General features: G+C 45.9%; 1 protein-coding gene across 1 annotated transcript in view; it reads left to right on the top strand.

Annotated features, from left to right (window-relative positions):
- The first annotated feature begins 216 nt into the window (after positions 1–216).
- The window catches only part of PRKCE (protein kinase C epsilon), a 514,416-nt gene continuing 491,956 nt past the window's right edge, over positions 217–22,676 (top strand). The window contains exons 1-2 of the mRNA XM_047782147.1: positions 217–798; positions 1,001–1,545. Of these exons, the coding sequence (XP_047638103.1) occupies positions 1,198–1,545 (348 nt within the window). The 5' untranslated portion in view covers positions 217–798; positions 1,001–1,197. The remainder of the gene's footprint in view (positions 799–1,000; positions 1,546–22,676) is intronic.

Raw genomic sequence — 22,676 nt, 5'->3', positions numbered from 1 at the left:
GCGGGGTCCCCGCCTGGCTCCCCGGCCCGCCGCCGAGACCCAGGCAGGCTCGTCTGCTCTCTGTAGTCCTCTCCTCTGTTCACTTTTCCCGTATTGCTCCCCCAACTGGCAAAACTTTCTATTTCCCCAAACACAGGAACGCGCGCGCGCGCGCGCGTACACACACACACACACACACACACACACACACACACACACACTGACGTCTTTTGCGCATTTCCTGCATTAGAGGGAGGGAGACTCGCTCGCACACCGACGGAGGGAGAAGAGACCGAGGGGGAGAGCGGGCGGCGAGCGAGCGGCGGCCGAAAGCGGGGACGCGGGGAGCGGGGCGGGCGGGCGCCGGCGCCCGGGAGGTGGGGCCGCGCCGAGTCGCAGTCCCGGCCCCGCCGCCGCGCTGCGCACCGCCCGGTGCCGGCCTGCGCCCCGAGCCCGAGCGGCGGCCACCCCGACTCCCGAGCCCGCGCGGATGTGAGATTCACGGCTCCTGGCGCCTCCTGATCGCCGACTGCGGCGCGGCGCGTCTTCGTCCAAGAGGAGGCGGCCGGGCTGGCCGTGTGGCTTGTGGATTTTTAAAAATTTGGCTCCGAAGAGGACCATTTCCTCTCGACATGCATCCCTCCGGATAGACTGTACATCCCTCGGTCCATCCCCCGCCCCGCGCGGTCAGAGGCAGACGCTGGGTGTTCGAAGAGGATCCGGGTTGAAATCTGCGCCCCCGGTTCAGGTCCCCGCCCCGTCCCACCGCCCCCTTCTCCTCCCGGAGTCGAAATTTCCCGGGGATTATGTTTCGGAAAGGTAGGTAAGAGCCGGGCGCGGCGCCCGCTTCCCGCAGCCCGGACTCGGAGAGCCAGCGAGGCAACGAGACAAGCCTCCGCGGCTTGCAGCGAAGCCGACAGCTCGTCTCCTCTTCTGGAGGTGCTGCTGGTGGTAGGGGGGGAGAGACTTGCTCCAAACACGGACATCCCCCAGCTCTCCCCCCCTCCCTCTTTTCCGTTAGGAACCCAGCGAGGAAATACATGCACTGGCTGAGAATCGCCCGCGCCAGGGCGCAGCGCTACCAGGTGTAGGGAGAGTGTGGGGTGGGGCGAGAGGGGACCCAGGAGTCCCTGTGGCTCGGAGCGCCGCGGCGTCGGTTCTTCGTTCCTGCCCTCGGGGCGGACGGAGTGACCCCGGCTCCCACTCCCCGCCCCGACCATGGTAGTGTTCAATGGCCTTCTTAAAATCAAAATCTGCGAGGCCGTGAGCTTGAAGCCCACAGCCTGGTCGCTGCGCCATGCGGTGGGACCCCGGCCGCAGACTTTCCTTCTGGACCCCTACATCGCCCTCAACGTGGACGACTCGCGCATTGGCCAAACGGCCACCAAGCAGAAGACCAACAGCCCGGCCTGGCACGATGAGTTCGTCACCGATGTGTGCAATGGGCGCAAGATCGAGCTGGCTGTCTTCCACGATGCCCCCATCGGCTACGACGACTTCGTGGCCAACTGTACCATCCAATTTGAGGAGCTGCTGCAGAACGGGAGCCGCCACTTCGAGGACTGGGTGAGTTGGGCGCCTCCAGGTCCAGGAGCCTGGCTGTGGGGTCCAGGGGGAAACATCGCGGCCTTGGCTTGGGTGGTGGGGCGCCGGGACTTAGTGACATCTGGGGTATCTGTGTGTGTATGTATGTCTCAGTTACCGTGAGGAAGCACACTCTACTTTGTGGTTGGGGAGAAGTAGACATTGGGGCAAGGGAGATGACACTTGGGAAGAGGGTATGGCCCTCTGCCCTCCTCAGACAGCTGGTGCTAAGAGGAGCTCGCAAGCTGGGAGCCTGAGCCGCCAGTGCTGAAGGTTGGCGGAGAACTCGGTGCCTTCCGCAGGCGCGTGGTGGGCCGGCTGTGTGTGACTGAGCGTGGGTGAGCTCCTCTGTCCTTGGAGAGGCACGTGGAGCCCTAGACTGAGGGCTTCTTGCACGTCCTGGCTTTGTCCTGTGTGGCCGAGTGAGGAGCCGTTTTATTTTTCCCGCAGGGAGGAAGCCAGCTCTTTTCTGTTCTGTTGCCTGGCGGTTAGCTCATCTTCTGACATATAGGGAGAAAAATGCCTTCTCCTCTAGTCCCCTCCAGGGTCCCAGAAACATCAGCCAAGCTTGTTTCGCCCAATGCATTGCCCATCCATCCAGATCGAGTGTTGTAGTCTCGGAATGGTTCTGCTTGTGACTGTAAGTCAGTGCTTTGAACCCTGCTTAAAGTTATATTGTTTCCTTGTTTTGATTTTCAAGACTCTGCAATGAGATACTATTTCTGGTCCGAGACTAAGTTAATTGATTGCATTGTCAAAATATTAGGGACTTGGAAATAGGCCTTGTCCACATACTGTAAGCCAAATGCACTCAACCTTGGCTCTCAGAGAAGCAGAGAGAAGCAATCTTGTTTTAGCTCTTTCTTGGTGGGGAGGTGTTAAATTAGGAAATGGATTTCTTTATTTTCAGATTTATTACGTGTTTCCATCTAGAGCAGGTGTGGCTTTGGGTGTATATGTTTTCAGGGTTCTTTGGTCTACACAAAAAGAGAGGTATCTCATCCTTACAGAGAAGAGATGTTTATTGAAAACTTCATAATTGTCCTAGGGTCAGAGGTTGCACATGAATCAATTTGGCACATCGCCTCACACACACACACACACACATACATGATATACACACAGATTAAATAAATATATATATATTTTTTTTTTTTTCTCAAGGAGATGGATTTTAGGGGAAAATAGTCAAAAGTCTCTTCCCTTATATGCTCACGGCTGTGATGTACTCTGCCCAAAACTATGGTTACAGGGATTACAGGGAAGCTCCAACAAACCACACCAAATACAACCCTAGGAGATTTGTGGCTTACACTTTGGGATGCAGGCAAACCTTTATGGAACCCCAAAGAACACACTGACCTTCCATCCCATTCCAGCTCACCCATGGCCCTTGCTACTACCTCCCTCCCACCACCAGAGTTCCCACTCCTTCCCCGTTTCCTCTCCACACCTGGCCTGCAGTGCATGTCTGAGGGGGAGCTGAAGGGATCACTAGTTTCAGAGCCAGATCTTAACACCAAAAACCTGTGGTTCTTGAGTTGTTGTTTTAGAGCAGGAAGGGGAAGAAAGAACCATGAATGTGGTAGTGCGAAGGTGGGGCCCTTGGCCATGAATTCAGATGAAGGAGTTGGACAGTGAGGCACAGAAGAGGCAGGATGAACAGCAGGTCTGCTTTTAACCACAAAAAAGTTCCTGGATGGAGGGAAAGGTGCCTGAGTGTCTCTGGTGATAATTTGCTGGAACCCACCCAAATCTCGGGCACATTGGGGCCCCATCCCCACTTTGGAGCACTTCCAGGGAAGTGTGCGGTGGGCACCACTCTTGCTTGCATATCATTCTTTAGGGTTTTCAAATACACACTGGACTTGGCCCTAGGCCACATCACCTAGTGCACAGGCAAGTTTCACAGACAAGGGCGTTGAGTCCCAGAACATCTAAGTGGGTACCTGGGGTCCCATGACAAGCAGAAGGAGGAGGGTTAGCAACAGGGACCGCACTTCCTATTGCCCACAGCTTGCCCAGTGGAGAACTGCACTTCCCAGTCTCATTCTCCCTGCAGATCCATGTGCTGTGTCCCTGATGTTTTTGTTGTACACAGTAACTCAAAGTGCTTTCAAAATCAGCGTTTCTTTGGCCCTGCAGCACATGTGAATTAAGTATGACAGGATTGGAGAGATTCAAAACCCTGAGCTACAGGAAGGCCAGAGTTACAGGATGAATCAAGTAGGGAGCTGGTTCTGTTTGCCTGTCCAGCATTGTTTTCACTAGAGGATGCTGTGGCCACTCTGGCTCTTCTAGACTGAGGGTGAGGACGCAACAGCAGAGGCAAGTGGCCCTGGGAAACAAACAGTTTGGGCCCGGGAGGGCCAAGGTCACCTTTCCCATCCCCATTGGCCAGGGAACACCCAAGAATCACACCTTCGGGTAGAATTTCCTGGGCTCCGGCTTCTGTGCTCTTCAGCTGGCAGTGATGAGGAGAGATGTGGCTGGGAAATCTGGCTTGGGGGAAGGAGATGCAGAGAGCATGCAACAGCCGCTTCTCGCGTTGCTGTGGGACATTGCATTCAGCTGCATGATGAATTCACATGTATTCCCTGAGTTCCTGTTTTGTGCTCTGATCCAAAAAGGGATGTTTAGCACTCTGGGGAATCCAGAGGTAAAAGAGACCATGGCTTATTCCCAGGAGGCTCACTGGGGAAATGACACTGAAGAGATACATATAGACACTTAAGTAGCAATTAGGTTCTAAATGAGTGGTACCTTCCATATGTTAAAGAGTCTGAAAAGGGAGTGTGCTGGGATGGCTGGAAGAATCTGGAAGTTCCTGGAAGGAGGCATGAATTGGGCATGAAATGATAGCTAACATTTGAAGAAATATTTATAAGCAGAAACAGTGTTCCATGGGCACAGAAGCTGCTGGAATAAAGGCAGAGAAGGCCTATGTTCAGAAACCCATGACTAAAACAGAGGGTACCTGTCAGAAAGTACCAGGCAGGAAAATGTGTCCCGAATTTAAGACTTGTATCTGAGTACTGCTTGTGCTATTAAGTATTTACTGAATATTTTTAAACATTTTGATTCTTTTCTTTCCCACTTAACCCCCAGTATTCATGAAATCACAGCTTTGGATATTGTAGTTACATTTTTTTTCTTCATTTACATTAAAATAAATACTTGGCTACTAAAATAAAAAAAAAGGTTTAATGGAAAAAATAAAAATCATTTAAAATTAAAAAAAGTGTGTCTCAGGTACATATTAAAATCATTCGTGATTTGGGGGCCACCCTTTGGAAACACTGAAGTAGGAGAAAGTTTAGACTCCACCGAGGTGGATTCTGGAAAGTTTAAACATCAGGCTGAGATAATTATTCTCCAGACAATGAGAGACCTCTCAGTTGTGATGGCGAAAGGAGTTGCTTTCGAGAAAGCTTATTATGGAGAGAGGGAAGATTTCACTTTCACATTAAACATTATTGCTATAGCTTTTTTTCCCAAGAACTAGACACTAACGCTGCTCAGACTGTAGTGTGTGTAAGAAGGGTGGGGGTGAGGGTGGGGGTGGGATGAGGTGTTAAAAATATAGATCCTCCGGCCCCACCTTCAGAGCTTTTCAACCTGTAGTTTAGGAGGAGGGCTAGGAGTACTTCTTTTCTTTTTTTCTTTCTTACTTTTTTTTTTTGGGGGGGAGACTTAAAGTATGCTATTTTTTTTTTCTTGAAGTATAATTGATTTACAATATCATGTTCATTTCAGGTGCACAGCACAGTGATTTAGTTCTCTCTATGTGTGTGTATAAATATGTACATATGTATATATGTGTCTGTGTATGTCTATGTATATATATATATATATTCTTTTTCAGATTCTCTTCCCTTATGGGTTTTACAAAATATTAGGAATATTCATTTTTAACAAGCTGGTCCTTGAGATTCTAACCAGAGCATACCTTAAGAAACACTGAGTTAGAATAGAAATCGCTGGCAGGGGAAAGCTCCAGATAAGGTACCACAGCTTTGTCCATGTGCTGGGATGGTCTCATTCCTAGAGCAAGATTTACAAGCATGGTGGTGGAAACTAGATGTGTGGGGATTCCTGTCAGAACCAGGGGCTGAGTGGATGTGGTTGGAGCAGCTCTCACATTTAGGGCAGATTGCGGGGGTGGGGGGGGCAGCAGGGAGACGGCCGAGGGGGTGGGTGGAGTGGTCCTGTCACACTCTGGAGCTTGCTCCGTTGTCACCTCAGCAGTCTATGTATCCTTGGCCCCCTTCTCTCCTGTTCTCCCCTCCCTGCCTCTGAAGATAGCTTTGGTTTGTGTCACTCCTGTGCTTCAACCTGTGGGAGAGGCCCTCCTCATGCGGGGGTAATGACAGAAGGTCATTTTCTGAGAGGGGGTTTGGAACCTAAGGGCAGAGCTCCACTTGGGTTTGACTCTTTTGTCTACCACTGACTACTTTCAAGACCTTTTTTCCCCTCTTTTTCCATTTTTTTTTAAGGAAATGGCCACACCTGTGGCACATGGAGGTTCCTGAGCCAGGGAATGAATCCTGGCCATAGCCGCCACCTGAGCTACAGCTGCAGCTGCAGCAGTGCCGGATCCTTTAACCCACTGTGCCCAGCTAGGGATCAGACCTACACCTCCTCAGCAACCCAAGCCACTGCAGTGAGATTCTTAACCCACTGCACCAGAGCAGGAAGGCCCACTTTTGAGACCTTTGGGCAGCTCTTTAACCTGTGTTTCTGTATCTTTCTCTGTGAAAAGTGAGCAATAGTGCAAGTACCTACTTCTAATGCAATGGGCTTGTGGCGGGGGTGAAGGAACCATATCTGCAAAGTGCATAAACCAGTGCCTGGCTCTCAGTAAGGGCTCTGTGAATGTTTAACGACTATAGCTACCTTTGTTATGTCCCCTAAACCTGTCATGGGGCTGGCCCCAGAGAAGGTTCTTTAGTGAGTTGATTATTATACAGGACCCAAGGAAGCCAGTTTTTCATAGCCTCCAGAATGTTTTTCATCCAGAGAGTCTCATTTGGTGAGGGATGGGACGCTAGTGTTTCTGTTTCATATTTTCAAAACAGCCCATTGAGGAGTTTCCACTGTAGCACAACTGGATTGGTGGCATCTTGGGAGCGCTGGGTTGCAGGTTCGATCCTGGCTGGCACAGTGGGTTAAGGATCCAGCATTGTCGCTGCGGCTTAGGTTGTGACTACAACTGGATCTGATCCCTGTCCTGGGAACTCCATATGCCTCCAGGCAACCAAAAATGAAAAAAAAGCCTGTTGAGAGGGCTCCTCAAAATTATCCCACTCTGCTGACCCAGGAGATAGGCCTATGTCCCTTTAGGAGAGGTTAGCATCCGGGGAGATTCTTATAGTGCAAAAGCCCAGCTCCTCGGGGTTCGGATGCCGATGTGCTGGGCAGAGGGTGAGAATGTGGGTTGTGGTGAAACCTCTCCAGCTGAGCCTCCCACTGGCAGTGGCCTGAGCACATGGTGTTAGGTACTGTCTCTGCCTTCAGTAATTCTGTAAGGCAGTCTTTCATAGGACATCTGAAAACCTGCATTATCCTTTAAATAGAGTGAGGTGAGGGTGGTCTGGAGAGAAGTGTGAGAGGCCTGGAAATGATCCCCATCGGCTCTGTGTGTGCACCTGCGCCTTGAATTTGTCCCGCAGCAGCTCAGGTTCCAGATTTTTCCCTGCCCTACTCCCTGCTGACTCCTATAATACTTAACTATCTAATTAAATGTTGCTCCTGTTACATCACTGGTTATATAACAACTGCCCAAAGGGTTAGTTCTTGCTCCCGTGCAATCAGAGAGCTGCTTGATTTTGGGTCCTTCAGGCCTCATGGACTGGCAGGCCTTGTCTGTCTGTCCTGTTTCTCTTCCTCTGTATCCTTGACCAGCAGCTGATTTGGTGAATATTTGAAACCCTCGGCTCCTGAGTGGGGCCTTTACCCTGAATCTGTGAGCTCTCATGATAAGATGCCTCGACCACTCACTAGTTGTGTGTCTGTGGGCCTGGAACTTAGGCTCTTTAAGTCTGTTTCTTCATTTGCAAAATGGGAATATAATAGGGTTGTTATGAGAAATAAGGGAATCTATAAAGTCCTTTGCAAAGGGCCAGGCGGCTGTACATTCTAACAACGTTATTGATATTTGAAGAGTTCTATGTGTGTATTCATAGTCTTAGAATCTTAAATCGGAACATATGGTCCACGGAAAGATATTTTTCTCTTTGACTTGTGAATATATTTATATGCGGTCTCACATCATCTAAAAATAGTTAATTTTGTTATACTTAACAATTGCCTTTTAGAAAATATTCGCATTACTTGAAGTGAGATTGTTTTGAGAAGTCTAGAACCGTGGCCGCTAGAGTCAAAGGTTAATTGTTTATTGAAGCACACGAGTAATTGGAAATAGAGGTATTTGGGAGCCGCGGTTTTGCTTTTGCCGTACTGATTTCAGTTAGTTTCCTGGATTTTAATACATTCTCAGTGCTGGTGACTCTAAACTCCTAATTCCAGCCTATGCCCGCCCTTGAGATTCAGAACTCATAAATGTGACTGCCTTCTTGTCATGGCCATTTGACTGCGTACAGGGCTTTTCAAACTCGATTATGTGAAACTATGTCTCCGATGTCCCCCTTCCCCAGTGGAAGCCTCTCATGGTTTTCCCCATCTCAGGAACCGGCAACTCCACCTTCCAGTTCAGTCCATTCTCGATGCTTCTTGTTCTCACACACGCCCCACATCCAGTCACTCAGCAACATCTGTTGTCTCTGTCTTCAAAATATGTCCCAAATCTGATCAGCTTTCCATACCTCTGCTGACGCCACTCTGGCCCAAGCCCCAGTCATCTAAAACCTGGATGATTTTACCAGCCTCCTACCTGGTACCCCTTGCCCCAACTTTGTCAGGTCACGTCACTCGGCTCACAAACCTCTCAGGGTGAAAACCTAAGTCCTTATCGCCATCTTAAAGCCCGCGTGGTCAGGCCTCCTGTTATGACCTCTCTGACCCCACTCTGATGCTACTCCTCATCTGTTCAGTCCTCTTCCAGTCATATTGACCCACCTGACACCCTGACCCTGTTCATGCTTCAGTCTTTGCACCTGTTCTTCCATCTTTCTAGAATGTTCCTTCCTCAGATAGCCTCACAGTTCAAGTCTTTATTCAAGTGTTCTCAGTAAGGCCTCTTCTGGAAATCCTATCTAAACTATTACCCTTCTCTTTTTCACTTTATATGCTCCTTTCCTACTTTATTTTTGGCTCCTATTTATCTTATATATCATGTAGGTTTTTTTTAACGTATCTTTACTGTCCATCTCCAGCATCAAGACACAGTTTCGTAAGTGTGGAGGTCTTTGTTCACTGTTGTATTCCTGGTACTTAAAACAGTTCCTGGAACATTGTTGAAGGAAAGAATGAATTTACTAAAACAAAAATATATTCCCCTAGGACCTCCCATGGTCTAGCACAATGGTAGATATTAGGGGCTTGGTCAGACGAGCTGGTTTATGGCATCATTCCTGCTTCTGAGGAGCAAGAAATCTAGTTGGGAAGACCAGTAGGAGAAGCAGTTGAGTGAATTCCTTACACAATCTTTCTGTGTGTTTGAAAGAAGTGGGGAGAAGGCACAAGAAAAGGACATTTTATTTTCTAAAAATCCATGGGATCCTTAAAGGTGTTCTTCGGAGAGGGTGCTGTGTTATTTCCACGTGGCACTTTGCACTAAGCTGAAGCATCTCCATCAGGCCTGAGGTTTCTTTATTTTTTACTTGTCTACGTTTAGAGTGTGCAATGTGATGATTTAACATACATAAAGTTGTAAAAACTCAAACTATTATTTATGTATGCACTTATTTAATTGAAGTATTGTTGATTTTTGACGTTGTGGTTAATTTCAGGCTAACAGCAAAGTGATTCAGTTATTTATACATATACACATATTCTTTTTCAGATTCTTTTCCACTATAGGTTATTACAAAATATTGAATGTACCTTCCTGTGCTATACAATAGGACTTTGTCAACCCATTTTTAGGAGTAGAAACTGCCACAAAAAATAATGGTTCCGAATGCTGTATAACCATTGCAGAGCAAAATGATGGTCTGGGGTTTCTAGAAGAAGGAATTGTATACTGCTAGGTGCTCAGGGCCAACGTGAGGTGCTGTGATAGGAGGAAAAGAAGAAGACTCACTTGTCCACCCTTTGCAGAGTTTAAAAATCAGGTTTAAATTCTCACAAGGGCTTTAGATACAATCCCCTTTGTAACTGGCAGCAACAAGAAGTGATATTTTACATTCCAGCGCCTGAACTCACAGAGCTCATTGAAGCACACGCAGACAAAGCTTCCAGGGGTTTCACTTAGACTAAAAGAACTCTGGAGCAGGCCTGCAGTATTTTACATAAATAAAAGCTGCACTTGGCAAAACATTATATTTCTCTCCAAGTCCCTCCGGGTATATATGGGCTTGTTAAGTAATTACAACCTATTATAATGCTAATCAGCAGGCTGCACCTGTTTGAAATCTCCTTTTCTGCCAGAAACCATGGGAAGGTGGGCAAAAGTCTGCACTGTGATGGGAGAAGGGAGAGGAGAAGGACAGACCATTGTCCTTGTACCTCGCTGACTTCTAAACAGAATGAAAACTCTGGACGAAATACAATTGAGGTCTATGGTATCTATTTCCTGGGAGGAAGGTGGGGGCAAGCCTCTGAGGTCCGAGTGCAGGAATGAGGACCTCCCCACCCTCTCCCTGCTCCTGGTCCCCTCTACCTCACCTTGAAGTTTTATTTATTTATTAATTTGGCCACACCTGTCACATGCAGATCCCAGGCCAGGGATTGAACCCATACCACAGCAGTGACAACATGTTATCCTTAGCCATCAGGCCACAAGGGAATGCCTCAGAGGGGTAGTTTTTTGTTTTGTTTTGTTTTATTTATTTATTTATTTATTTATTTATTTATTTATTTATTTATTTTGTCTTTTTTGCCTTTTCTAGGGCTGGCATATGGAGGTTCCCAGGCTAGGGGTCGAATCGGAGCCATAGCTGCCGGCCTGTGCCAGAGCCACAGCAACCTGGGATCTGAGCCACGTTGGCAACCTACACCACAGCTCACGGCAACACCGGATCCTTAACCCACTGAGAAAGGCCGGGGATCGAACCTGCAACATCCTTGGTTCCTAGTCGGATTCATTAACCACTGCACCACAACGGGAACTCCCAGAGAGGTAATTTTGAAGCTAAGGAAAAGTCCTTTCATTTGCCAGCAAGGAGTAAACTTACTGAGCTAATGACCAAGCTTTAAGATGTAATCAAGTTCAAGAAGGTTTTGAAAAACCATGGCTGGGTGCATCTATGATTAATTACTGAGGAAAAAATAGACTTTGAGTGTGTTTATGTCCTTCTTGAATAGATTTGTTTGATTTTTTTTTAAGACTAGAGCATCTCTTGGTACCAGTGGTCTTTCCCCAGCCAACCGTAACCATTTTGGGAGCAGAAGTGTCTTCCATCCCTCAAGAGGCTCATCAGTCAGAGTACGAGCCACTCAGAAAGTGCGTGTAACCTAGTCACTTGTCTGTAGGTTGAGTAAAAAGGCTGCCTTCTTGGAGTTTGTCTTGTAGAAGCTCAAACAGGCAACAATCTTTAATCAGACTAACTTAGATTCTTAGACGTTCGTTATCCAGTACAGTGTTGAAAAGAAAGATGGTGGAACCCACAAAAGATTCTAACCAGTGGACAAAGAGGAGTGAGTCTTCCGCTCATTGTTCCAGCCATTCATTCATTCACTTAGCATATTTCAGTGAATACCTTATCTGCTGGGTACCATGCTAGAAGCATATAGTCTAGTAGGAGACACAATATTAATCAAGGAATAGCAAAAATATCCTGATATGTAAAATTACAGCTAAGAAGGAGAGTTCATCACGAGCCTTTCAGAGTCTGGGGATACCTACACTTTGCCTGTTCGGGGTTGGTTTGGCTAATACCTTTTTCTTTCCCTGAGAGATTTTTCTCAGTGTTGTTTTGTTTGTTTTTTAAATTTCACTGAAGTATAGTTGACTTACAATGTTGTATTAGTGCCAGGTGTATAGCAACGTGAATCAGTTTTATATCTGCTATCTGTATATAGATATAGATAGATACAGATATAGATATCCATTCTTTTTTCCCTTTCCCTGAGAAATTTATTGAATAGAAATTTCCTTATAGAAATATATATTTTCTATATATATATAGAAATATAAATTTTCCTTATAGAAATTTATTGAGTCAGGTGACTTCTGTTACACAGTGGCGTTAGACCTAAGTCCATATCTGTGAAAGCAGGAAGTTAGCATAGTCTAGAGACTTCATAAGATCTCTGCGAACAATGATCCTGCCTTGGCTTTCTGCATTTTGAGCCTTGACTAGGCTTGAACTAGCACTTGATAATATTTTATCTTTATTGCTCTTCATGAAACTAAATCTCATCTCCCCTGAGAAACTGCCAGCTTCTGCCTTTTCCCCTCCTCATCTTTCTTTGTTGTTGTGATCAAAATCACTAAGTTTTTTTGTTGTTGTTGTTTGTTTTTTGTTTTTTCCTTTTTCAGCCACTCACGCAGCATATGGAAGTTTCCTGGCCAGGAATTGAATCCGAGCTGCAGCTGGGACATAGGCCACAGCTGTGGTGATGCCAGATCCTTAACCCCACTGCACCGGGCCAGACATCGAACCCCACCACCTCAGAGACAACACCAGATTCTTAACTGGCTGCACCATAGCAGGAACTCCCACAAAGGTATTTTTGAAAGCTCACTTTTTTCACCTCAAGTTCAAGGCCCACAAAAATACATTTATTTAAAAAATGGAGCCCTCTTGGAGTTCCCCCTGTGGTTCAGTTGTTAACAAACCTGACTAGCATCCATGAGGACATGGGTTTGATCCTTGGCCTTGCTCAGTGGGTTAAGGAACCGGCGTTGCCGTGAGCTATAGTGAAGGTCACGGACACAGCTCGGATTGTGAGTGGCTGTGGCTGTGGTGTAGGCCGGCAGCTACAGCTCTGATAAAACCCTTAGCCTGGGAACCTCCATATGCTGCAAGAGCGGCCCTAAAATGACAAAAAAACAAAAGACAAAAAAAAGAAAAAAGAAAAAAAAATGGAGCCCTCTCTCTGTATCCTTGAGCCATTCAAAGGATTTTCTAAAAACAATCAAACAAGCAAGCAGATTTTCAAGGATGCAGGGTCTATGATTCCGTCTCCCTACCATGCATGTTGATGATTATTTAAGCTGTTTTGGGGGAAGCTGATAGAATCATCAATTAGCCAGCAAGGATGGAGCATGTGATATTTGCTAGCATATCTTTCAAAGCATGGGAGCCTTATAATATTTTCAGGTTGCTGTGATCTGAGAGGTTGGGAAATGTTACAGAGTCAGATGAACGTTCGTATATTAAGGACTCCAAGATGGCCTATAGCAAAGGAATGTGTATAATTTTGTATATAACCACCTATTTCCAAAATTATTTCATCATAGAATAATGCTCTTATTTGTAAAAATTTATTAGCACCATAGAACTAGTGCTTTTCAGCTCTATTTTGCAAAACAGTATAATTAGAAAAAGAAGGAATGAACCTTCCTCAAGTGGGCCACTTGGGGATTCGAAGTTAACACCTTTTATGAAACAGCAAAATGGAAGGAAGTGTGGGAGTTCACAGGAGAAGGGGATTACTGTGGGTTCACATGGTTGGCAGAGGCTTCTTGGTAGGATCTGGAGCCAGTCCTTGTAGAAAATGGATTCTGAATAGACAGGGAAGGGAGCCTCTCTAAACTGGATGAAGAGCATAAACGGTGTTGACTGGCCGTTTCTAGCATTTTTGGTGATGAGGGGAGTCAGGAAGCCAGTGAGATTAAAGTAGGAATGCAATCCAAAAAAAACTGTTTCACACACACACACACACACACACACACACACACACACACAACAAAACTATAAGATATCCAAAGAAAGGGAACAGTGAGTAGAACGGGGTATTGGTTCATTAATCTATCCATCCACCTAGCCAGCCAGCCAACTATTCAGCAAATATATATTGAATACTTTCTATGTTCTAGGAATTTTGCTCAGAGCAGTGTTGAACAGTATTACTCACAGTATATTGAACTCTTTGTTATCAAGGAAATCTATCCTGAGGGCCAACCTCAATCTTTATGCTGTATTTCTGTTAATTTTCTTTTGTGTATTTCTTGATAGGCCTAACAAAGATGGAGAATAGCTTTGTAGCATCTTTCATGTAATTGGGTGGTGACTTGTCTGAATTCATGGACATAAAAAAATAGTGTGGGCTCTGTACTCTGTCCATTCTAGGTTGAATTCTAGTTAGTTTTGGCTGCATGATATTGGGCAAATTATTGGGCAAATTATTGAACCTGTCTGTACCAGGCTATCTATAAAAGGGAATAATTGCTATCTTGTAGAGTGATTGTAATACTGTCTTTTTGTTTTGTTTTGTTTTGTTTTAGGGCTGCATCCATGGCATATGGAGGTTCCCAGGCTAGGGGTCCAATTGGAGCTGTAGTGGCCGGCCTACGCCAGAGTCACAGCAATGTGGGATCCGAGCTGCATCTGCGATCTACACCATAGCAACACCGGATCCTTAACTCACTGAGCGAGGCCAGGGATCAAACCCGAGTCTGGATGGATGCTAGTTGGGTTCATTAACCGCCGAGCCATGACGGGAACTCTGAGTGATTATACCATTGGTGAGAAATGTAAAAGTGCCCAGCTTCTAGCAAGTTTTTAAAAAATGGTAATTAATTTTTATTGGTAAATATCTGCAATTTATATTTATTATTAGATACAGGCAGAATTGTGCTTCTGTCTGAAGATTTTATTTAGTAATTCCCCATAAGGAGTTTCAAGGAAAAGCTTTTCCAGTCCCTCCTTCCATCCTTCTCTGAACTGAGCTAGCGACAGGAATTCGGGGTTTGCTGAATTCCAAGTATGCAGAACTAGAATCCCACACTTAGCCCCTCTTAGGTCACCCCTCACGATGGGAGGTGTAGGGAACCTGGATCCGCAGCTCTCGGGCTCTCTTTGGTCCCAGTGGACCGACCTTCCTGACGACGCATCGCTCCCTTTTGCCTTTTTAACAAGTAGAGACAGTGTTGCATTTTGCCCCGAACCTCACCTGCATTAGCTGTGGGCCTAATTGTGGTAACTGAGATTTGAGGGTTTTCCTAAGAGCCCCGAGTGCTCTGATCCAGGTATATGTTCCACTTCTCTAGGTCTGACTTCATTTCCTACCATGTGTCTCCTCTGTACAACCTCCAACACACTGCATAGCGATTGCTCCATTGCCCCAACCCAAATGTAGGCAGCATCCAAAGCCACCCCATTTAGAGAGGAGGACTTTGCTTTTGAACAGGCATTGGAATTACTAAGAAATACCAAGAGTTGAAGAATAGCTAGTCTTTTGAAGAGATTACTGTATGCTTGTAAGGAACTATGCATTTACTTGTCAAATTTCTGTTAAGACCTTTGGTCCTTAAGCTCAGATTTCATTTTAGTTCATTTACATTGAAGTACCAAAAATAAATGTGGCAGACCTCTCATCCACCCTGCCTCATGGATCAGTTCTCAGAAACTACCTTTTCTTCAATCACATAAGCCCTTCCTTACGCATCGGTTCTCAGAAACCTTCTTTTCTTCAATCACACAAGCCCTTTTCTTCCTTCAAATCCTTCTCCAGACTTCCCCTAGCAGCAGGACGTCTGGCTCTTTTGTAGCTTTGTGACTTTTGTGAAAGTCCTCAAACTTTTGTTTCCTAGTTTATGAAAAGCATTAGTACTAGTCATCTTTCTAAGGCTATGGGTTTGCTGGGAGCCATGTCTTTGTGTGTGTGTGTGTGTGTGTGTGTGTGTGTGTGTGTGTGTCTTTTTTTCCATTTTCTTGGGCTGCTCCCACGGCATATGGAGGTTCCCAGGCTAGGGGGCGAATCAGAGCTGTAGCCGCAGGCCTACGCCACAGTCACAGCAATGAGGGACCTGAGCTGCGTCTGCAACCTGCACCACAGCTCGCGGCAACGCCAGATCCTTAACCCACTGAACAAGGGCAGGGATCGAACCGGCAACCTCATGGTTCCTAGTTGGATTCGTTAACCACTGCACCACGACGGAAACTCCTGGGAGCCATGTCTTATTGATGCACAGCTGTGTGCTTTTGCAAAGTCACCATATTTTGAAGTAGATAAAAAATGCTTGTCTTTGGTACCCAAGCCCTATTGTCTGTATCCTTTGCTGCTCTGTAACACTGCTATTTCTTTCATGTGCCCCGAACCCAGAATTGCCAGATAAAATACAGGATGCCCAGTTAAATTTGAATTTCAGATAAACAACAGAAACTTTTCTTTTTACTATAAATATGTCCTAAATATTGCATGGGACCTACTTATATGAATAAAGTATTTGTTGTTTATCTAAAATTCGAATGGAAAGACTGGGAGTCTAGTCTTTTTATTTGCCAAAGCTGGCAACCTGAGCCTCTCTGTTCCCCAACCCACAAAATGAAACATGCCCAGAAAAGGACCTGCTTGTCATCCCTCTGTCACTCTGGGGCAGAGGAAGGGAATTTAAAGTCACTATAAAATGGGGCTTAACCTCTTGTTCAAATGACTCCAGTATTAGCCAAAAATAGGGAACATGTTTTTTGATCAGGGATTGCTTTTGAGAACCCCTGGAATCATGGAGCTGGCCTCCTGCCTTAACGTTTGAAGTTGAGTCCACCCCATTGGCCTGTTGTCGGGGCCCCACAGCCTCTCCCTTTTCCCAGGGTGAATATCAGGGCTGTATTCATAGAAAGTGCACAGTCCCCAGCCATGACCATTGAGCTGAGTTAAAAAACATATATACATGTATTTTATTTTAGAGAAGAAAATCTCATTTAAGTTCCAGGTGCCTGAGTACTGATTCATGATGACAGCTCTAGGATTGGTTTTTGTATGCTTACTAGTCTGGTTCTCCGGAATCCAGAGGATCTGTGTGCATCTTGTGCAATGGCACTAAATCCCCTTTCTGGGTGCTCAGAACCAACGAGAGTTCCCCAGCCCCACGCCGCCTTCCCAGGCCCAGAAGCTTATGGGATGAAGTCCAGCCCCATTGTCCTGGCAGACAGTCGGAGCCCTGCATGGCTTGCTCGGCCCCTTACTCCTCTGTTTCCTGCCATGTGGATCCCACATCCTCTGGCTGGGCCCTCCTCCATGAGGCTTGTTTCTGTTGTCCGTGCCCCGTGTCCTGTTGTGCTGCACTCCCCCAGCTCCATCCTCCTGAGATGATCTCACCACCCAGCCAAGTCTTGTCTTTTGGGACCATTGTTCCTTCAACTCTCCAGGCTACTGCTCCTTTGGCCTTTGGAGTCCTGGGATCCTTTCCCATCCATGCACTCCATTTATTTACGAGGTTGATGCCTCATGTTGAGGATCCCATACCCTTTGTCCCTGTTCTCGTACAGAGGTAGGAAAGGTCCTGAGAGGAAAAGTCATGCCATTTTGTGCTAACATTTGACATATTGCCTTGAACATAATAGATACTTGCTGGGTCAAAAAATTTTAACATTAGGGTGTTCCCGTCATGGCTCAGCAAGCAGTTCATGAACCTGAGGATTCAGCTTCAATCCCTGGCCTTGCTCAATGGGTTAAGGATCTGGTGTGCTCATCAGCTGTGGTGTAGATCATAGGCTCGGTTCAGATCCAATGTTGCTGTGGCTGTGTGGCTGTGATGTAGGTTGGCAGTTGCAGCTCTGATTCAGCTCCTAGCCTGGGAGCCTCCATATGCCATGGATGCAGCCCTAAAAAAAAAAAAAATTAGCATTAAATTACAGTAAGAGTTACCTTAAAAAAATAGGTATTCTTGGAGTTCCTGTTGTAGGTCAGTGGTTAATGAATTCAACTAGGAACCATGAGGTTGTGGGTTTGATCCCTGGCCTCGCTCAGTGGGTTAAGGATCTGGCGTTGCCACGAACTGTGGTGTAGGTCGCAGACTCAGCTCGACTCTGATGTTGCTGTGGTTCTGGTGTAGGCCGGCAGCTGTAACTCCAATTTGACCCTTAGCCTGGGAACCGCTATATGCTGTGGGTATGGCACTAGAAAAGACAAAAAAAAAAAAAAGAAAGATGTTCCTTAATTATTTGTTCTGGGGTATTCTTGCTTCCATGACAGAAAAGAATGTAATATTTAAAAAAAAATTATACACACATACACATCTGTATGTGCTTTAAAAACAAAAAAGTCAAGAGAGGATGCTGATACATGGGGAGAATTTTTATCTTGAACTTTTACTTCAGCATTTAAAAAATTAATCAACTTTATTTTCTAGAGCATTTTTAGGTTAACAGAAAAACTGAGCAGGCAGTACAGAGATTCTCATAAGCCTCTCCCCCTAAGTTTCCCCTATTATTTTGTATGTTTTTCGACTTTTTAAAAAGGGGGAGTGGGAGGGATCGGGAGCTTGGGCTTATCAGACACAACTTAGAATAGATTTACAAGGAGATCCCGCTGAATAGCATTGAGAACTATGTCTAGATACTCATGTTGCAACAGAAGAAAGGCTGGGGGAAAAATGTAATTGTAATGTATACATGTAAGGATAACCTGACCCCCTTGCTGTACAGTGGGAAAATAAAAAAAAAAAAAAGAAAAAAAAAGAAAAAAAATAAAAAGGGGGAAAAGATGTGACACAGCCACTGCAGTTTAAGCAGGTGGTGTCATGGTTAAATGCAGAGGCTTTGCATTAGAGGGAGGCAGGTTCTAATCCTGGTTGTACCACTAAGCCAGCTGTGTGACCTTTTGACAAATCGGGTAACCTCTCTGAGCCTTCATGTGTTCATCTGTAAAACAAGGTCAGTAATATCTAATTGCGTTGTTTGGAGTAAATAATATAATGCATAGAAAGTGCTTAGAAAGCACTTGTCACAGGTACTTTAAAACATTAGCTGTTATTATTATTCTAATTCTGTTGTAAAACAAATTGTAGCTGACGTGGTTAGGACTTGTCAGAGTATTTTGGATTTGGAGGGTCGCTTTGGGGGTTGCTTTTTATCTGAGGGCCATGCCTTGGATTGATTGTAGTTCATTGTAATGAGTGACATAGGAAATGACTGCGGTTTGCCAAGTTTGTATTTGCTGTCTACTTTCAACCATACATAGGCCAGGATATATTCACAAAGTGCTGCATTCGCAGTGGCTGGGTTTATTCTTTTTTTTTTTTTTTTTATATATCTTTTTCCTTTTCTAGGGCCAGTCCTGAGGCATATGGAGGTTCCCAGGCTAGGGGTCTAATCGGAGCAATATCCGCCCACCTAGGCCAGAGCCACAGCAACGCGGGATCTGAGCTGTGTCTGCAACCTACACCACAGCTCATGGCAATGCCGGATCCTTAACCCACTGAGCAAGGCCAGGGATCAGAGCCGTGTCTGCAACCTACACCACAGCTCATGGCAACAATGGATCCTTAACCCACTGAGCAAGGCCAGGGATCGAACCCACAACCTCATGGTTCCTAGTCGGATTCGTTAACCACTGAGCCACGACGGGAACTCCTGGTTTATTCTTTATTAACCTGGTTCCACCACTAATGAGGTGTGTGATCTTGGGGAAGAAATATAACCTCTCTGAACTTCAGTTTCTTCAACTATAAAATGGAAATAGTCATCCTGGCTTGGCCTACCTCGTTGGGTTAAAAGACTCATTTAATATACTTCTGAAAAATGAAACGTGCCACACACATGTTAAAGGACAATGATGAACCACTTTGGGATGTGGGAATGGGGGGGTGGCATTTTCATCTAAAGTTTACAGACGAGAAAGTTGACACAGAGGTAGTCCCTGGTAGGGACTAGAGTGGATCTGATCTCTCCAAGTCCCTGATAACACTGAGGGGAGAGCAGCATTTGGGTTTCTGAGCCAAAGAGTCTGCCTCACTCTCACATTGTTGGCGCTAAAGATTTAAAATTGATCTGCAGGCTTTGTTTCTAGGAAACTGGAGCCCTAGAAGCCCACCCCCACAAGCAAGAGAACACATCTCTTTTTCTTTGCTTCCTTATCCCTTCTTGGCTCTTTAAATTTTTGTCTTTATCACTGCTTATCATATGACTGGGCACAGACAACCGTAACGCCAGCTATTTTAAGGGGAAAAGGGGAGGAAGACAGATAAGACAGTGATTCAGAAACGAGCAGGAAAGGGGAGTCATGTGGTTGTCCCCTGGCGGGTGGGATGTACAGCAGCTTTCAAGATGGAGAAGGCCTTCTGAGTGCCTGGAGAGTAAATTAAGTCCATCGTGAATGCATTTTATTTTAATTTTTTTTTGTCTTTTTGCCTTTTCTGTGGCCGCTCCCGCAGCATATGGAGATTACCAGGCTAGGGGTCTAATTGAAGCTGTAGCCGCCGGCCAATGCCACAGCCACAGCAACGTGGGATCCGAGCTGCATCTGCAACCTACACCACAGCTCACGGCAACGCTGGTTCCTTAACCCACTGAGCAAGGGCAGGGATCAAACCCGCAACCTCATGGTTCCTAATCGGATTCGCTAACCACTGAGCCACGATGGGAACTCCATCGTGAATGCATTTCAAAGCCCTTCCCTGGGCTAGGAGAGATTCAGAGCCCAGATGGAGCACAGGATCCACAAGGGCATACCCTCCAGCCCAGCTTTGCGCCTGGGGTGTGCTAGGTGCAGTGGGGGCTCCAAAGAGGAGGCCTGGGTGCCTGCTCCCCAGAATCAGAGGAGGAGAAATGTCCGCTTGAAAAGTCTCATCACATCAGTTTCAGAGTGAGAGGAAACTGGGTCTTGTCCTCACTGGTTGCTGGAGGTATAAATTAGCAAAGCCTTGTTTTGAGAGCAACCTGGCAGGTAGTAGCTGTAAAAAACCAAAATGTGTATAATCAAGATATAATCCAGATAATGTGCACAATCAACTCAATTGATAGTTATCAATCATATGGATGCATTACACTAACACTACTTGAGATCCAGAGAGTAGCTTGTCCCTGATGGTTGAATAGGTGGCCCTGTGGGTGCCCATGTACCATTAAGGCTGAATGTGCCGTCTCTGACGAGAGGCGGATTTTAGACACGCGAGCATCAATTTGACCCTTTCCAAGTGTAAATCGGTTAAGAATTTGCAGAATTTTTATCTACTTTCTGTAGAAGGAACTACTTTTCTTTTTGAGGGGGAAAGACATGAGAAAAGAGAATAGAGCACATCCTGCCAAGTTTTTCGAACTGTGGGTCAGGACCCATGCATTGAGGTCATGAGATGACCTAGGTGGATCTCAAACAGCAACTTTTGATAGAGAAATTTTATTTTAATTAATTAATTAATTAATTAATTTATTGCTTTTTAGGGCCACACCCACCTCATATGGACGTTCCCAGGCTAGGGGTTCAATCAGAGCTACAGCCACAGCAACGCAGGATCCGGGCCAAGTCTGCCCACCTACGCCATAGCTCATGGCAAGGCTGGATCCTTAACCCACTGAGTAAGGGCAGAGATTGAACCCGCAACCTCTTGTTCCTAGTTGGATTCGTTTCCGCTGCGCCACGATGGGAACTCCTAGATATAGAAATCGAGTAGAACAATGTCAAAATGATCAGAATGTGTCACAAGCAGTAAGGGTAAAGATTACTTTCAAAAACTTCTGCTTCAGTTTTATTTATATGAGTATTATTTATGTGATGATCTTAATTCTTACTATGGATCCCAGTAAAAATAAAAAATTTTTAGGAGTTCCCTGGTGGCCTAATGGGTTAAGAATCCAGCATCGTCATTGCTCGGGTCACTGCTGTGGCATGGTTCTATCCCTGGCCCAGGAACTTTTGCATGCCATGGGAGAAGCCAAAAAAAATTTTTGAGAAACATCAGCCTCGAACACAATTTCTAATTCAATAGAGTTTTGATGAGTACCAATAAGAGGAAGCTAAGAAAGGAAAGAAGATTGGGTTCCCTACACTCATAAGCTTCCAATTTTCTCTTTCTTCCTTTCTTTCTTTCTTTCTTTTTTTTTTTTTTTTTTTGTTGTTGTTGTTGTTGTTGCTATTTCTTGGGCCGCTCCCGAGGCATATGGAAGTTCCCAGGCTAGGGGTTGAACCGGAGCTGTAGCCACCGGCCTACGCCAGAGCCACAGCAACTCGGGACCCGAGCCGCGTCTGCAACCCATACCTCAGCTCACGGCAATGCCGGATCGTTAACCCACTGAGCAAGGGCAGGGACCGAACCCGCAACCTCATGGTTCCTAGTTGGATTCGTTAACCACTGCGCCACGACAGGAACTCCTCTTCCTTTCTTTTCCTCTTTCTTTCTTTCTTCCTTTCTCTCTCTCTCTCTCTCTCTCTCTCTTTCTTTCTTTCTTTCTTGTCTTTTTATGGCTGTACCCACAGCATACAGAAGTTCCCATGCTAGGCATCGAATTGGAGCTGTAGCTGCTGGCTTACACCACAGCCACAGCAACGCCAGATCCGAGCTGGGTCTGTGACCTACACCACAGCTCATGGCAACTCCAGATCCTTAACCCACTGAATGAGGCCAGAGATTGAACCTCTGCCCTCATGGGTCCTAGTTAGATTAGTTTCTGCTGAACCATGACGGGAACTCCAGCTTCCAATTTTCTCACCTCCAAAATTCCATAGAGTCAGTAGCTTCTAAAGAATGAGTGGGACCCACCCAGTTCTGAAAAACCTGCTCATCTGTTCTTCAGTGAACCAGTCCACAGATGTAGGATGCCCAAGGGACCTGATGAACTGAAATACCTTATGTTCTCCAAGAGCCCCCATCTCCTGACACCCCTGCAGATGGCATTCAGTATCAGATAGTGGTGCATCAGGGTTCATGGGTTGAACTGTCTAAAGTTCAAGGTTAGAGAGCTCAGTTTGTGCCCTGTGATATATGGTGGGTTTCTCCAGCCCTAGCTACTTCAGCCAGCACAGGACAGTTTTGCATTGGATCAGGAATGTGGGGTCTTCGGGAAATAATGTGTTTTGTCCGCACCTCTCATGGCACTACACAAGGTTAATATATTTATTCAAAAATCTGTGCTTTTTCTCTTGATTCTCCCACCCAACCAGTATGG

This window comes from Phacochoerus africanus, chromosome 5 (assembly GCF_016906955.1).
Source record: "Phacochoerus africanus isolate WHEZ1 chromosome 5, ROS_Pafr_v1, whole genome shotgun sequence".
Lineage (NCBI taxonomy): Eukaryota > Metazoa > Chordata > Mammalia > Artiodactyla > Suidae > Phacochoerus > Phacochoerus africanus.
The sequence above is the reverse complement of the archived record's forward strand: the minus strand, read 5'-3'. Positions and strand labels throughout refer to the sequence as shown.